Source organism: Octopus sinensis, unplaced genomic scaffold, assembly GCF_006345805.1.
Source record: "Octopus sinensis unplaced genomic scaffold, ASM634580v1 Contig16442, whole genome shotgun sequence".
Classification (NCBI taxonomy): Eukaryota; Metazoa; Mollusca; class Cephalopoda; order Octopoda; family Octopodidae; genus Octopus; species Octopus sinensis.
In genome coordinates, this window is record NW_021834348.1 from 8,998 (window position 1) to 26,605 (window position 17,608).

At 40.8% G+C, this 17,608-nt stretch overlaps 1 protein-coding gene across 2 annotated transcripts; it reads right to left on the reverse strand.

The window, feature by feature from the left end:
• Positions 1–852: 852 nt before the first annotated feature.
• Positions 853–16,806, reverse strand: LOC118761686. 2 transcript variants are annotated; one of them, XR_004997565.1, is made up of 5 exons: positions 16,650–16,806; positions 12,277–13,142; positions 8,595–8,600; positions 8,181–8,185; positions 853–865 (listed from the first exon to the last, which is right to left on the reverse strand). XR_004997565.1 is itself a non-coding variant. In XM_036499829.1 (2 exons), the coding sequence occupies exons 1-2, from the start codon at positions 16,680–16,682 to the stop codon at positions 12,291–12,293; spliced, it is 885 nt and encodes a 294-aa protein (XP_036355722.1). In that variant the 5' UTR covers positions 16,683–16,806; the 3' UTR covers positions 12,276–12,290. The 2 variants fall into 2 exon arrangements, 1 of the variants encoding a protein (XP_036355722.1); XM_036499829.1 differs by lacking the exons at positions 853–865; positions 8,181–8,185; positions 8,595–8,600 and having other exon boundaries at positions 12,276–13,142.
• Positions 16,807–17,608: the final 802 nt, after the last annotated feature.

Below are 17,608 nucleotides of genomic sequence, written 5' to 3' on the forward strand. Positions count from 1 at the left end.
CTGTATCTGTTGGTGATGGTGACGATGTCGGTGTCGGTGTTTCTTCCTTTTTTGTTGTTGTTTTTCTTGGTGTTGGTTTGGTGGTTGTTGGAGGTGGTGTCGTTCGTCGTAGTAGTGGTGATGGTGTTGGTGGTGTGGCAGCCTTTGGTGTTTCTTGCTGTTGTTGTTTCTGTTGTTGTTGTTGCTGCTGCTGCTGCTGCTGCTGCTGCTGCTGCTGCTGCTGCTGCTGCTGCTGCTGCCTCTCGCCGTCTGCCTCCATTCTATTTTTGTAAATGGGGCAGTCCCTTCTTAGGTGGCTTTCGCTGCTGCAGAGCTAACATCTTGGCTTTCGCCCCTCCACAGCAACGTGCAGCCTAATGCCGTCCGGCAAATTAAACCGAGTCAGGTATGGCATTAATGTATTCCTGCTGGATTTGTACCTGCAGTTGAACTCCCATACCTGACCAGTTTTTTTCCTTCACTCTTCGTACATCTAGAATAGTGGCAGTGTCCTCTATGTCATAGAGGACAGCCGCCACCAGCCATGATATATTTAGTTCGGGGGGTACTATGTCGATTTTTATTTTCTGGACCCTCCGCCTGAGCTACATTGGAACGAGGAACAAATTTTCATTTTGCAAGGGCGAAATGGCATGCGCCATTGCATCCTCCTCTGTTGGGAAGCGAATCTCCACTGTTCCGAAACGTTTCCCTCTGGTGACATAGCTCTTTTTGCCCCATATAGGCTTCAGAGGTATTTCCAATTGTTGGGGTGTTGCGTTAATCAGTCTTTTGTTTTTCTTGTAGAAAACCTTGTCAAATATTGTCTTCTTGTTAGTGTCATGTATGAGTTGTTGAGGTGTATTGAGGAAAACACTGTTTCCCTCTTTTCTCAACAACTCCTTTGCGCTTTTGATTTTGTCCATCGTAACTTTTACTTCCTCCGAGCTTTGTTTTGCAGCGGAGGCGAAATTGCTACGATGGCTTGTTGTGTTGTTGCTAGTGGTGGTGTCGGTGTGGCTGCTGGTCATTTTCTTTCCCTCCTTCTCCAGTACTGGAGCACTGGTGGAGGGAAGAGAAGGAAAATCTTCGATGACGTCAAAGGTGACGCCATCGTTGTCGCTTTTCTTTGGAACGCTCTTTCTTCCCTCCTTCTCCGGTACAGGAGCATTGGTGGAGGGAAGAGGAGGGAAATCTTTGATGACGTCAAAAGTGACGACTTCGTTTTCATTTTTGGAATCCCTCCCCGGTCCTTTCGAACCCCTCCCCCATCATCTAACCGCTCTCCTTGGCCCATAAATTGGGAGCCCTTCCGGCAAGGAAAATAGTACGCCCAAAAGGACTCCCAGCCCTCTGCTTCAGAAGAGGTTATGTTCAGATCACAACTAAGCCTTAACCTAAGTCTAAGCTAACCTAGCGAAAGGGGGCATGAGAGCCTTTAAAAGGCAGCGACCAATCCCGATCTAGTCCTAACTCCACTTAGAGGTACTGTCGGTCAAGGCTGTATCAAAGGTCTGCATTGGAGAATGTTGCATCAAAGGTTTGCATTGGATAAGGATGCATGGAAGGTTTGCTTTGGAGATCTGCAGTGAAGAATGTTGACTTAAAGATATGGATTGGATAAGATTGTATTAGAGATCTGCATTGGAGAAAGTTGATTCGAAGGTTTGCATTGGGGATCCGGATTGGAGTAACTTAGGAAAACTTACCAATAGCGTTAACAAAAAAATAAGGGGCCTGGCCCTTCTAGCCTAACTCTATGAGCAACTTTGCCAAGCACTGATATCGGCTGAGTGAACGTTGTTGTTGGATTAGTCAGCATTGTCTAATAAAGAAGAGGAAGAGTCTTTGGATCATGTTGCCGTGGTTTGAAAATATGTCCGGCCAATGCTTCCGAATCACTTGTTTATAACCACATCGGCTGCAATGATAACTTGTTCTTCTTTCTACGTCTATGAAACATCGCTATAGACAACATTGCGCGTTCTGCCCCGAGGAGCACACACAAAAAGAGCGTTTCCACTCCCCACACTGGAGCAGGCTACATAAAGTTGCCCATAAGCATGGCTCCTCCAAATGGACGCCCACCACCGATAGTGTTTGGCCTTGGGATTTGTTGATGTACATGGCAATCTGCGGAAGTTAAACAGCATGTCTGATCCCGGGGATAAAGCTACTTCCTTGAAATGAAAACATTTCCCCCCTCCCACACCCCATAACCATAGCAGCCTCAATAAATTGGGGCGTCAGGGACTTGACTACCAAGCGGGTCCCGTTGCACTGTATAGGCGGATAAAGCGTGTACTCTTTATCCCATTTGAGTTGTTGTTTTGAGTGGCAGGAGATAAGTTTCAGCAAACTTGAATAGCATGTTCGGAACTCGTTCCTAATGTTAAAATGCCACAAATGAAGAAATGCTTTTAAATCACATAGGAAGAAAAATGGCTACAGCACGAAGTCATCGATTTGCTTCGACCACCGAGAAAGCAGAAGTACGTACAAGGAATTTCATAAACAGAAATGAATGGAAAGAATGTTGCGGTTGAACAAAGTTTGTTGTGAGGTTTCTAGCGAACAGAAATAAAAAAAATAACAGCCAAGTAAAGAATTTTATTTCGTTTTTGGATTTGGTTTGCAAGGTTCTTTATATGAGTTCGTGTGTTGAAGCATATTCTGTTGTGTCTGGGAGAGTCATTTTCTTATTGTGCCTTATAATGTAACACACTCACCGGTGAAATTTCCACTTATTTCTTATTTTTATTTTTCTAAAATTTTCGTTGCATCAAGACTATTGAACAGGTTGCAAGATGCAACGAAAATTTTAGGAAAACAAAACTCAGAAATAAGTGGAAATTTTACCGGTGAGTGTGTTAAATTATAAGGCACTAAAAGAAAATGACTCCCCAGACACAACAAAATAAAGAATTTTAATATTAAAGCAAACAAAAACTAAGAAACAAAATGTGCTAGTTGCTAATTACATCGTCATTAGGTTTTGTTTTCTAATTGAATAAAGCAACATTAATTATCTAATATTCAAAATTTCATTTAGAATGAAATATATGGAAAAATTGAATACATACATATACTATATGCATACATTTCTTTCAGAGCGATTCGTCTTTGTTTTTCTGTATAATTGAAACTATATATACATTTCTTTCAGACCAGTTTATCTTTGTTTTTCTGTATAATAGTCGCCATTGCAGTGGACTTAACTCATGTTAGCAAACAACGGATTTCACAGACGTGAGAATTGGTAAAAGTTATGGATGAAAATCGATTTTTACTGCTGTCCAAAGATGTCTCGGGAAAAATATGTTGACAAATGCACAGCCCTGATCGTGACTAATGTCCTCCTAACATTGGAGCGACATGCATGTTAATTTGTGGACATGCATAAATTACATTCACGTACACACCCACTCATCGACAGTTCTTTTTTTGTTTTCTTTTTATGAGAACTTAAAGCATTTAAAGTCCCCATGAGTCCTAAGTATCGCTGGCATCAAGTTTGAACAAAATACATCAAAACTGGTAAAAGTTATGGTTGAAAATGGGGTGTAGCCAATTTTAGTGGGAAATCCTATAAGGAATCGGTCTATCGATTTTTCATCCTGATTGAATGGAAAACCCCATAAAGAATCAGTTCATTGATTTTTCCCCCCAAAATAGAACTTAACCGAACGCTACATTGCTGATTCAAAAAATCTGTGTTTATAGTTTAAAGTTAGTTTTCACACCCGACACGGGTCTACAAAATCAGTGTCAAGACGGGAACGCATAGGTTGGGCGTTTGACCGGCGGACGTGATCGGGTTGCATTTGCCAGCCCTTTCGAAACCACTACCCTCATCATCTAACTCCCCTTGACAGGGAGCCCTTCCGGCAAGGAAAATAGAACACCCAAAAACGGGTCCCGATCCTCTGCGTCAAAAGAGGTTATGTTCAGATCACAACTAAGCCTTAACCTAAGTCTAAGCTAACCGAGCAAAAGGGGGCTCGAGAGCCTCTAAAAGGCAGCAACTAATCCCGATCTAGTCCTAACTCCTCCTAGCAGTACTATCGATCAAGGCTGTATCGAAGATATGTATTGAAGGTTTCCTCGGAGATCTGCATTGGAGAAGGTTGCATCAAAGGTTTGCACAGTATTATATATATATATACATACATATACACACACATACACACACACAATATAAATGTCACATTCTCTAACATATATATATCATCATCATCATCATCATCATCATTTAGCGTCCGTTTTCCATGCTAGCATGGGTTGGACGGTTCTACTGGGGTCTGTGAAGCCAGAAGGCTTCATCAGGCCCAGTCAAATCTGGCAGTGTTTCTACGGCTGGATGCCCTTCCTAACGCCAACCACTCCGTGAGTGTAGTGGGTGCTTTTTACGTGCCACCCGCACTGGTGCCAGACAGAGCTGGCAAACGGCCACGAACGGATGGTGCTTTTTATGTGCCACCGGCACGAGGGCCAGGCGAGGCTGGCAACGGACACGAAACGGGGCGGTGCTGGCAACGGTCGCGAAACGGAAAGTTCTCTTACATGCCACCGGCACTGGTACACATCTGCAATTTCCATTGATCGATTTCGATTCTGATCCTCACTTGCCTCAATGGGTCTTCACAAGCAGAGTTTCGACATGCCACCGGCACTGGTAGCACATCCGCAATTTCCATTGATCGATTTCGATTCTGATCCTCACTTGCCTCAATGGGTCTTCACAAGCAGAGTTTCGACATGCCACCGGCACTGGTAGCACATCCGCAATTTCCATTGATCGATTTCGATTCTGATCCTCACTTGCCTCAACACGTCTTCACAAGTAGAGTTTTGTGTCTCAAGAAGGGAAGGTATGCATACGTAGGCTGGCTCCATCCCATGTAGAAGGCCACGGGTTGTGGACTCACTTGTCCTGCCGGGTCTTCTCGCGCACAGCACACTTCCAGAGGTCTCGGTCTCTAGTCATTTCCTCAGTGAGACCTAAAGTTCGAAGGTCGTGCTTCACCACCTCGTCCCAGGTTTTCCTGGGTCTGCCTCTTCCACAGGTTCCCTCAACCGCTAGGGTGTGGCACTTTTTCACACAACTATCTTCATCCATTCTCGCCACATGACCATACCAGCGCAAACGTCTCTCTTGCACACCACAACTGATGCCTCTTAGGTCCAGCTTTTCTCTCAAGGTACTCACACTCTGCCGAGTGTGAGTACCGGCATTACACATCCATCGGAGCATACTGGCTTCATTTCTACCGAGCTTACGCATATCCTCAGCATTCACGGCCCATGTTTCACTGCCATGTAGCATGGCTGTTCGTACACACGCATCATACAGTCTGCCTTTCACTCTGTGCGAGAGGCCTTTTGTCACCAGCAGAGGTAAGAGCTCTCTGAACTTTGCCCAAGCTATTCTTACTCTAGCAGTTACACTTTCAGCACACCCGCCCCCGCTGCTGACTTGGTTACCTAGGTAACGGAAACTATCAACTATTTCTAGTTTTTCTCCCTGGAAAGTGACGGAAGTTGGTCTCAGAGCAATTTCAGTGTTTATTGTTCCTGAGCATCTGCCACATACAAAAACCATCTTCCTAGTTAGCCTTCCTTTGACATTGCTGCATCTCTTATGTGTCCATAGCTTACACTTGGTGCATCTTATAGAGTTTCTACCTACACCTTTTCTACAGATCGAGCAGGGCCATCTACCTGAAGGTGTTTGTGATTTGTCTACCTTCCTACTGATTACGACTTTGGTTTTAGCTAGATTGACTCTGAGGCCCTTCGATTCTAATCCTTGTTTCCACACCTGAAACTTCTCCTCCAGTTCTGATAGCGACTCAGCAATTAGAGCAAGGTCATCAGCATAGAGGAGCTCCCAAGGGCATCCTGTCTTGAATTCCTCCGTTATTGCCTGGAGGACTATGATAAATAGGAGGGGGCTGAGGACTGAGCCTTGGTGGACCCCTACCTCTACCCGGAATTCTTCACTGTACTCATTTCCAACCCTCACCCTACTAGCGCGTCCCTATACATGGCCCGCACAGATCTCACTAACCATTCATCTATCCCTAGTTTTCTCATTGCCCACCAGATAAGGGATCGGGGGACCCTGTCGAAGGCTTTCTCCATGTCAACAAAAGCCAGGTACAGGGGCTTATCTTTGGCTAGGTATTTCTCCTGCAGCTGCCTTACCAGGAATATAGCATCAGTGGTACTTTTCCCTGGCACAAACCCAAACTGCATCTCATCTAAACTAACTCTCTCTCTAATTAGTTGGGCTATGACCCTCTCCGTAACCTTCATCACCTGGTCCAACAGCTTGATACCTCTGTAGTTATTTGTATCTAGGGCATCACCTTTACCTTTGTAGCAGTTGACTATTATACTGCTACACCAGTCATTGGGTATGACCCCTTTGTGTATCACCTGATTAACTATATGGGTGACTAGGCTATAGCCGACACTACCAGACATTTTGAGCATCTCTGCAGTGATTCCTGATGGGCCTGGGGCTTTCCCTGTCTTCATGCTTCTAATTGCCTTAGCTACCACAGAACTATCAACTCGGATAGCTGGTCCCTCTGTTGGGTCAACATTCGGCAGACTCTCTTTATCCCATTCATTTTCTTCATTCAGCAACCTTTCATAGTGGCGTCTCCAAACCTCTCTCTTTGCATCCTCATTTAGCGCAAGTGAACCATCTTCCATGCGATAAGTATACCCACGCCACCAACCCCGTCAGTGTTCCCTGCCCAGAAAATCTTGTACCTGCGTTCCTTGCCTGTGAGTGTACCTGCGTTCCTATATGTATATATATATATATATATATATATATATATATATATATATATTATATATATATATATATATATAGATATATAATATATATATATATATATATATATATATATATATACTGTTTATATTTTGTACCGTCGTTCTGTCCTGTTTTTGTTACCTTTTTTACCCCTCCGCAAAAAAATCTCAAATTTTATTTAATTTGATTTTCGCGGGAAGGATTGTTTCATTAAAGTCATGTATCGCCTTGACCTTCGAAACGTGGAGTAGGTGAAACAAAGGCGACTGAAGAAGGGGAATTTTCCCTGTTTTGTCTGTCCTGTACTCTATTTTTTCGTTGTTTAAGAAAAATGTCCATTTCCTTGGTTTTGTGTTTATGTTTTCGTTTCTCATTGTGTTCAACGTTTTTTTGGTGTCCCGTACCCATATATGCATGCATATATACATGTAGAGGTAGGTACGTACATATATGTATGTATATATGCATATGTTTTATTTACTTATTAATTTATTATATATATAAATATATTTATATGTATGTATGTATGTATGTATGTATGTATGTATGTATGTATGTATATATATTTGTAGCGCCACAAACAGCCAGCGCCATAATGGATGAGACCTCACGGCAGCCATTGCCATCTCTGAGACTGGAGCAAGACCTCACCTGCATCCCTCTTGCCATGCACGAGAACACAAGTCTCGCGATGGAAACGATATATAGACAGAAAACCGATTCAGACCTGTGTCTTTTGGCGCCACCACCACAGCAGCACTGGTTGAGGCTTTCTGCCTGTCTATCTCCAGAGGCAATGCGCCCACACTATCGGAGCGTAAGATGGGAGCTTAGAGCAGCACACTTCACCTTTTCTGTAAATAATCCAGTTGTACTTGAGGTCTTTTCTCTTCGCCTGCCAGAAGCCTGAACTACATAAATAACAAAAAGAATGATGGAAGGAGACGATATTCTTCTGATATTATAAACCTTGCCTTCCATTACTAAAAATGGAGACCCCTGAAGTAGAAAAGGTTTTTCGACAGCCACAAACTGTCATCGCATTATAAAATGCCTGAACCGAATCATTATAAAATGCCTCAGCCGAATCAACTCCTAACAAGACGACCATCACCTTCCAGTCATCGTTCCTGCCGCCATATTTGAATTGCCCCACGTGGAAACAGGACTTAACTGACAAACGGAAAAAAAATATTTATTGGTACAATCACACACACCATTACAGTGTTTTTCTTTCCGCATTTTTTTTTTTTTGTTGAAAGAAAATAAGATTTAAAAAAAAGCACGTTTAGCGACGAAATTTTTTTCTTGTCTCAGCATTCAGTACTCAATTTTATAAATTTTGCTCAGAAAATTACTTTCCTCGCACACACGCTATAATTTGCAACAACACTTTTTGTCGGTTATTTTTTATGGTCCATTTCTTTTCTTCTCTGACAGAAGAAAAAACAAAAAATGAGTCAACCTAATCTCCCTTCGAATACTGGTGACGTCTCACTTTGGTTTGCACAGTTAGAGACATATTTTGTACCTCATGATGTACCCCTGTCGCGCAGGTTCTACCGATGCAGTTCTTAGCCTGGCATTTTTTCTTGTCACCGCTGGAGATGCTTTTCATTCTCTTTTGGCTTCATTCCCAGAGCTAGTAGATCATACTTTTCATTCGAAAAAGCTCCTGCACTTGACCCTCCATTCTATTACCACCCTTGGGCCACCTGTTTCTTCGCGCCCGCCACGGCTTGCACATGACCGACTAAAAACGGCTAGGGCTGAGTTTGAGCACATGCTCCTGCTTGGCCTGATACGCCCCTCCATCAGCCCTTGGGCATCTCCCCTTCATTTGGCGCATAAAGGGGTTCTGATTTTCGCTCGGTGGGGGATTATAGGCGTTTTAATGCAGTTATGGTACCTCACCGATATCCTATAAAAAGACCTTCAGGATTTTTCAGCAAATCTTCATGGTTGTACCATCTTTTCTAAAGTTGACCTCATTCGCGCACCTGTCATCAGATACAGGTCAACCCAGCCGATATTCCAAAAACTGACTTACACTCCTTTTGGTTGTTTTCAGTTTCTATATATGAGTGGCTGTGTGGTAAGTAGCTTGCTTACCAACCGCATGGTTCTGGGTTCAGTCCCACTGCGTGGCATCTTGGGAAAGTGTCTTCTGCTATAGCCCCGGGCCGACCAATACCTTGTGTAGACGGAAACTGAAAGAAGCCTTTCGTATATATGTATATATATGTATATATGTATATATGTATATATATATATATGTATATATATGTATATATGTATATATGTATATATATGTATATATATATATGTATGTTTGTGTGTCTGTGTTTGTCTCCCTAGCATTGCTTGACAACCGATGCTGGTGTGTTTACGTCCCCGTAACTTAGCTGTTCGGCAAAAGAGAACCGATAGAATAAGTACTGGGCTTACAAAGAATAAGTCCCGGGGTCGATTTGCTCGACTAAAGGCGGTGCTCCAGCATGGCTGCAGTCAAATGACTGAAACAAGTAAAAGAGTAAAAGAGAGAGTGTGAGTTTTGGTTTGCGGAACACTACCAGTACGTTCCAGCGTTTCATTGAGGAAGTCGTCTGCGGATTTGATTTTGTGTTCGCTTATGTTGGTGACATACTCATTGCAAGCGACACACGTGACAATCATCTCCGCTACTTGTCTCAGCTTTTTCAGCCTCTTCGCGCCTATGGTGTGCGTATTAATCCTGTCAAGTGTATTTTCGGGAAATCTTCTCTTGAATTTCTGGGACATCATATTGACTCGAGTGGCATCAAACCTCTCTCTTCCAAAGTCGATGCCATTCAAAGAATCGCACCCCCGACACTTCACTACTCCCAACTTCGTAATTTTGGGGCATTGTCAATTTTTACAGACACTTCGTTAGAAATTGTGCAGACAAGTTACTTCCCCTGACTCTGCTATTGAAAGCAGATAACAAAAAGAGTAGCAGTTGTACTTGAGGTCTTTTCTCTTCGCCTGCCAGAAGCCTGAACTACATAAAGAACAAAAGAATGATGGAAGGAGACGGTAATATTTAATAATGAACCATGTAATTCACAATCTGGAAATTTGTTTCCCTAAAACGTTGGGAGTGGGTAAAATTTCCGAGGCTTCCACCTCACCCCACCCCATTATTCAGATACCAAAAAGGGTTTTGTAACATATTAGGAGGTCAAAGGTATTCATTCAACGAAAAAAACAAATATTCCAAATGATTCCGGGAATGGGGAAGGGGGTTCCCCTCCCTTGCCCTGCCCCCCTTTTTTCCGAACCAAAATACGAGATTTGCCGCATATTGGGTGAGGGAACATGATTCCACTCAAAAAAATCCAAGTTTTTCTTTTTTCTTAGTGAAAATCATGCAAGTGTTAATCTAAAAATTTACCCAACGTTTTCTTTTGCGCCATTGCTAGACGGGAGACTTATCTCATGTTAGCAAACTTACGGATTTCACCGACGTGGAAATTGGTAAAAGTTATGGTCGAAAATCAGTCATATGGATTTGGGTTCAATCCCAGTGAATGGTACCTTGAGCAGTTATTTTCCACTGAATCCCTGGGCAATCAATACCTTGTGATGAAGGGAGCAAGACAAACATTTGAAATCATTTAAGAATTTTAATTACACAACCCAGCAGGTATTTTATTGTCAGGAGATTTTTACTTGGTTTGAAGGCTTTTGAAATGTTGAATTATCATGCCTAGATTTCAAGATACCAAAACGCCACAAATTTTGCAATTTTCCTCAATTTCAGAAAAATGCATCGTCTGTGGAAATTGTGTCAGAAATTTAGAGCCAAGGAAAAACATTGGATAATCAAACAATGACCAGAGCAAACGTTAGTTCCAGGGTCTTTTAATGTGGCTGAAGAGACGGTAGTGGTTACATATAGACAGTACCAGGTGGTGACGTGGTTGCGTGTACATTATTAGAAATAGAAATAAAATATAAATTCAAGTTCTATAAATTTACTGCATAAAAATATTTTTATTACATAACCAAAATTGTAGAATCTAGTTGAATGAAGTAATCTATGCAAGAAAATTCAGAGATAGAAAATACAGAAATAACAGCTAAGTGGTGGCTTTCGGTAATGTGGCGTAGAGAAATAGACGGGCATAGGAATGACGTGAATGGCTCTAAGTCTAATCAACTAAGAAGCAAAGAGCAGGGTTAGCAAGCTGTTTTTATTAATGGAACGCTAAACATTCTAGAAACTTCCAAGAGAAATGCTAAGCTTCTTGAATAATTAAGAATCGTGTCTCCTGACACAAATGCTTGGAGAAACTTAGAGAGGGGAGGTTACTCTGCAAACTTTCTTGCAAGACAGATCCACTACAAACCGTTAATTCAAGGCATTTATTTAAAAAATAAATATCTTCTTCCAGTCCATATCAAACTTGGTATTATGAAGCAGATTGTTGGTTTCACCATATTTGCAGCATGTTTCCCAGCCTGAGCAGCAAAAAGATAAATGCTGGAGTATTTGACGAGCCTCAAATCAGAAAATCTATGAAAGATGAGAACATGAAACATGGAACTTATTTGTAATAGTTGTAAATAACTTTCTGGGAAACAAGAAAGCAACCAGTTATGCTGAAATAGTTGACAACATGGCTGGAGAACTTTCAAAACTTGACAGCAAATATAAGCATAAAGCTGCACAATGCCCACAGCCACCATGATGAATTCCCTAAAGATCTGGGGACACAAGTGACTAGCATGGAGAACATTTCCATCAGGACATAAAATCAATGGAATAAAGGTATCAAGGCAAATGAGTCTTGTATACGATGGTGGACCCATACTAGAACTTGGTTCGTCATCTTCCTGAGGTTCATCATTCAGGAAAAGTATCCAAACAGATATTCATGGGAAATTAGGCATAAAACAATGATATAAGTTGCCTATAGAAATTTGAAGATTTTTAATAGTTCTTCAGTAGAATTTCAAGAAAACATTCTGGTTTTGAAGGAATCCATTGCTATGTATGTTTGTATGTTATACCTTATTCCTCATAAGCTGTTTTATTGAAAGACCAATGAAATTCTATGCATCCAGTATCTTAAGATCTTGACATGATGATGATACATGGATGTCACTTTCAGATTCTGTGTGCCAAAAAAATTTTATTTCACAACCATTTTTTTTTGCCAGATGGCAGAAAATTTTTCTTTGTTGATTTGTTTTTTTTTGTATATCTAAAATAAAACACTTTGTTGTCTTTTTGGCTCATCATCATAGCATTTTCACCAAAACACTTCGGCTTATTATCAACGTATCACATTCACTCAGAATATATTGGTCCAAAAACGCCTTCCTTACACCATCACACTTGTTTTTCATCTCCTTACGTGGCCGATCCATATGCATTATTCCCCTGATGTGTACACAATTTGAGGAGAAAATTTTTTAAAAGCTATCGCCTGTACCACTTCTGAGTCTGTTGTCACAAATATTTGTACTTGCTTGTGTTGTACTTATTTAACAAGTTCCAGATAATCTGAATACTTGACATTGAATTCCTTGGGGGATCTCCTGGAACACTAGGGTTCTGTCCCATTCGAATCTGAGCACACACCAGATGTATATCTGGCCTGGGGATATTGACTTCAAAGAATTTGTCAAATTTTTCCTGTAAATGATCGCTGAAGCGAAACAATAAATTCATCATTTTAGCAAATAAATTTCCATATGACATTTTTGATGCCCAATGCAGTTGTTCTTTGTAGCGAGGATTCCGTTTCAAGGCATGAAAATAGATTCGATTTGTTGTCAGATAGAGGACATCTTCAGGGTAAAGCATTTCTAAGTCTGCTGATTGTAAAGAGGAAATGTACGTATTGTTGTCAACCAAATGAAGGCGACGACTTCTTAGGCCATGCAACTCTTTTGGGTCAATTGTCCAGTTAATTTTGTTTGGTTGAAGATAATTAGTAAAATTACAAAGTCTTGAAATAATGATGCCAAAACGACGACCCATGGCCTGTGCCATTAAATATATAGAAATTATTCCATGCTGTCTATCTCCCCAACCTCCACAACCTCTATGATCAACACAGTAAAAAATAATATATTTAGTTTTGTTGTTTAACTGAACCAATTCCTGTTTCTCTTTGCTTACAGTTTTCTTATTTATATGATGCACTTGATTATTTGGAAATTCCTTAAAATTATTTATAAACTTTTGGTTGTGTTTGTTTAATGTTGTCCCTGTATATTCTTTATTCACAGAATATTGGTTCCAGGCAAACAGTAGAAAGAAGATGCTGACCACAGCAATGAATCCAAGAACTCGAATCTAGAAATGATGAAAAGAAATAAACGTAAGTGAAAATATGACAACTTTGTAATAAAATACCAGAAACAAATAGAAAAAAAGTCTTCTACTGCAATTTTTAGTTTTTCAGTTTTTACTAGCTTATAGGTACAGGCATGGCTGTATGGCTAAGGAGTTTGCCTCTCAACCACAAAGTTTCAGGTTCAGTCCCACTGCATGGCACCTAGGGCAAGGCTCTTCAACTACAGCTTACTTGTCTTCTATTCTATTAATACTATGCAATGTGTTGGGTGTGTGCATGTTTATGTCTCCTTATCTTGACAGTGTATGATTATTGTAAATGAATATCCTTCTTCGTTTCCAGTGTTGTGTGAAAATCTGTCTGACCATGGGAAGATGCTGAGCTGGCAGAACTGTTAGCATGCCAGACAAATGCTTAGCGGTATTTTGTCCGTCTTTACACTCTGAGCTCAAATTCTGCCAACGTTCACTTTAACCATAATCCTTTCCGAGTCAATAAATAAGTACCAGTCATGTACTGAGGTTGATGCATCCAAGTTCCCCCTCCCCTCAGAAAGGCCTGCCATCTCACCATAATTTAAAGCCAATATGTCTGAATATGGAGAAATACTAAACTGAAACAGATAAGGGTTGGTGACAGGATGGGCACCCAGTCGTAGAAAATCTGCCATGGTAAATTTGCTCACCCCATGCAAACATGGAAAAATGATTGTTAAAATTAGACTACCGTCAGACAAAGAATACTTACGACCCATTAATGCCAGCATTTTAATTCAAATCATTCTTGTATGCTAGCTAATTCCCTACTTTCGTTAACCATAATTTGGTCTTACCTTAGTAATAGACAATGTATTAGACCATATCCAGACATTCTACTACCTAGATCAATTGCAGTTGGATATTCCCTACATTGTTAACCATAATTTGTTTTCACCTTAGTGATAGATAATCAACAAGACCCTAGTCAAACATTTTGACATTTGTGAAAATACATATATGCTGTAGGGAATACGACCATACGTATGGAGCTGGTGACAAATGTCTCCTTTAAAATGCAGCACACGGTCGCCCCTAACAAAATATGAAAGCCAAATACAGAGCCAAAGGAATAAATGAAGGACAACAACCGTTCTACTGTTTGAGAGAGAAAAAGACTTTATTTACAATGTGTACAAAGAGAGTGTGTGTGTGAGTGCTAGCAAGGTGTAGTGTCTGAATGCATGCGCATAGTATTTGTGACTGAGTGTTCGTATCATCATCATCGTTTAACGTCTGCTTTCCATGCTAGCATGGGTTGGACGATTTTGATTGAGGGCTGGCGAACCAGATGGCTGCTCCAGGCTCCTAACTTGATCTGGCAGAGTTTCTACAGCTGGATGCCCTTCCTATTGCCAACCGCTCCGAGAGTGTAGTGGGTGCTTTTTACATGCCACCGGCACGGTGGCCAGTCAGGCGGTACTGGCAACGACCTCTGAAGCCCAGGCTATTGCAGTATCTTGTCCTACATCTTGGTGGCAAATTTGGGGTCGTTGGCACTATGCAGTGATGCCCAGTTCTAGTATTTGTGTAACTCTTGATGCCAAAGTTTGGGACAAGTCCTTCCAGGATCTTCCAGATATATATTATGGCATATCTTTCTCACCTATGCTCTAAGGAATAGAGTCTTAATCTATTGAGTCCTTCCCAATAGCTTATATGCTGCATAGAGTCGATCTTCTTCGTGTAGCTTCATTGGATTGCCTCAAGTTCTGAGATTAATTTGACCATGGCTGGTGACCATACCTGCGAGCAATAGTCAAAGTGGCTTAGGACAAGTGTCCTCCAGAGGACCATCATGGTTTCCTAATCTCTTGTTCTAAAAGTTTTAAGAATCCATCCGGTCAGCCGCCTACATTTCATTGCCAATTTAGCAACATGCACATGAAAGGATGCATCATTACTCATGTAAATGTCCGGGTCTTGCACTGACTGTGCCTCAGGGATTGCAATCCCTCCAGGTCCATGATCGACTTCATCAAAGGCCTTTGCAACGTCGAGATATATCACTTCCACATTTGAGTGGTTGAGCAGTCGTTTCAGCACCCAGTCATAGTGTTGTAAAAACTGAGTCAGACAGCTTCTTCCTGGTCAGAAACCATGCTGGGTGTCAGGCAGCAAGTCATTATGCATGTATATATATATCTGGAAGATCCTGGAAGGACTTGTCCCAAACTTTGGCATCAAGAGTTACACAAATACTAGAACTGGGCATCACTGCATAGTGCCAACGACCCCAAATGCCTGTACATATTACATGTACATCTATATATATACATCTACACATAAAATACAAAATACAAAGTTATATCTTGATATCGCTAGTGATAACAATACTCAAAATATATAACAGACTGGAATTGTAGGCCCGCCTCTTGCAACTTCGATCAAGTGGATCTTGTCCTCCCTCTTGTATAGAAGTGTACAGCTGCAGCGAAATTCATTTTTGGACTTTCTTCTATTGAAGGCATTTTAACAAAAATGCTTCCGTAAAGACGGTGAAAATATTGTCAATTTCCCCAAACAGGGACACAATTCAATTTTTAAACAATAACCAAAGCCCCTTCTCCGAAAGGGGGAGGGTTACGGTTTACAATTATTTAACAAATGCAACATAACAACGTTTCCCTGACGAGGAACCAACGAACGTGATTACAATAGTCAAACAATAATAATAATAACAAAAAACCTTTTTAATTTATCCCCATTTATGTGAAACCACTTATTCAAGTTCAAGTCATTGATGCAATTTTATACGAATTGCTAATACACACACACACATAATGAGGGTGAAAAATTGAATATTAATTTGATTAATATGAATTGAAAACCATTGGTGTAGCATATAAGACCATAGCGGATCTTCTTCTAGCAAAATGGATGTCCACTATTAATGGTTCATCCCTGTTATATAATACTTTCACTTGAATAGTTTCAGTATTAAAGTGAATGTCTGCATTACAATAGAGAGATGTTTTTGTTTCACTTTTAACACGTAATACCGAAATAGTGGAGAAGATATGATATTGTTGTGGGGTGACCCTAGAGAAAAAGTTAAAATATCTTTTGGCGATGACATTCCCCGGACCTTAAGTAAGGCATGTGTAAAATTTGAATGAAATTGGTTTTGTAGTTCTCAAGTTTTAGGGAAACACATAGACAGACAGACAGACACACACACACACATTCTCAGTTTTATATATAATATATAATGTATATATATGTTTGTGTGTGTTTGTCCCCCCACCATTGCTTGACAACTGATGTCGGTTTGTTTACATCCCCATAACGTAGCAGTTCAGCAAACAGAAACTGATAAATAAGTACTAAGTTTTAAAAAAATATATCCTGGGGTCGATTTATTTGACTAAAGGCAGTGCTCCAGCATGGCCGCAGTCAAATGACTGAAACAAATAAAAGAATGTGTGTGTGTGTCTTGCATGTGGAAAAATCAACAATATATTTACTTACTGAGTAAAAACTATTTCCTTGGCAATTCTTCATTATGAAAGTTTCTTACTTAATAACTCGCTGTATTGCGTCTCTTTCCTTCCAAACTACAGTGAAATGGGTTAACAGACAGCTTCTTTTGTTATCTTAAATGTATAGTTGACTGGTAACTTTTAATCTGAAACACTTGGGCGGATTGCTTTTAACTGTTTGCTTTCTTTTGCTTTAGTATGTATGGGCTTTTTGTGTGTTTGTGTGTTGCCACTGTATAATAGAAAAGGCGGTACATGGAGGTGTCACACCCAGTGACTGGTGTAATGTCATCATAGTCAACTGCTACAAAAGTACAGGCGACACCTTAAATAGAAAAAATATGGAAGTATCAAATTGTTGGATCAGGTGATGAAAGTCACAGAGAGGGTCAAAGCCCAACTTATCAGGGAGAGAGTTATTCTAGATGAGATGCAGTTTGGTTTTGTGCCAGGGAGAAGCACCAACGATGCTATATTCCTGGTAAAGCAACTGCAGGAGAAATACATAGCCAAAGATAAACCTCTGTACTTGGCTTTTGTTGCCTTGGGGAAGACTTTTGACAGGATCCCCCGATCCCTTATCTGGTGGTCAATGTGTAAACTAGGAATAGACGAGTGTTTGGTGAGAGCTGTATGATCCATGTACAGGGATACTGTCAATAAGGTGAGGGTTGGCAATGAGTACTGTGAAGAATTCAGGGTACATGTAGGTGTTCACCAAGGATCAGTCCTCAAATCTCTCTTGTTCATCATAGTCCTCCAGACAATAACAGAGGAATTCAAGACAGCCTACCTCTGGGAGCTCCTCTATGTTGATTACTTTGTTCTTATAGTTGAATCACTACCAGAACTAGAGAAGTTTCAGGTGTGGAAGTAAAGTTTAGAACTGAAGGGCTTTAGAGTTAACCTAGCAAAAACCAAAGTTTTACTATGTAGGAAGGCAGATAA

What these genes read in the sequence shown, in the direction of transcription:
- LOC118761686 (XM_036499829.1), bottom strand. Translation starts at nt 16,682, where the DNA reads ATGAAGAATTGCCAAGGAAATAGTTTTTACTCA. An exon ending in AAGGAAATAGTTTTTACTCA is followed by an intron (nt 13,143 to 16,649) that starts GTAAGTAAATAT and finishes CATCATTTCTAG; the next exon opens with ATTCGAGTTCTTGGATTCAT.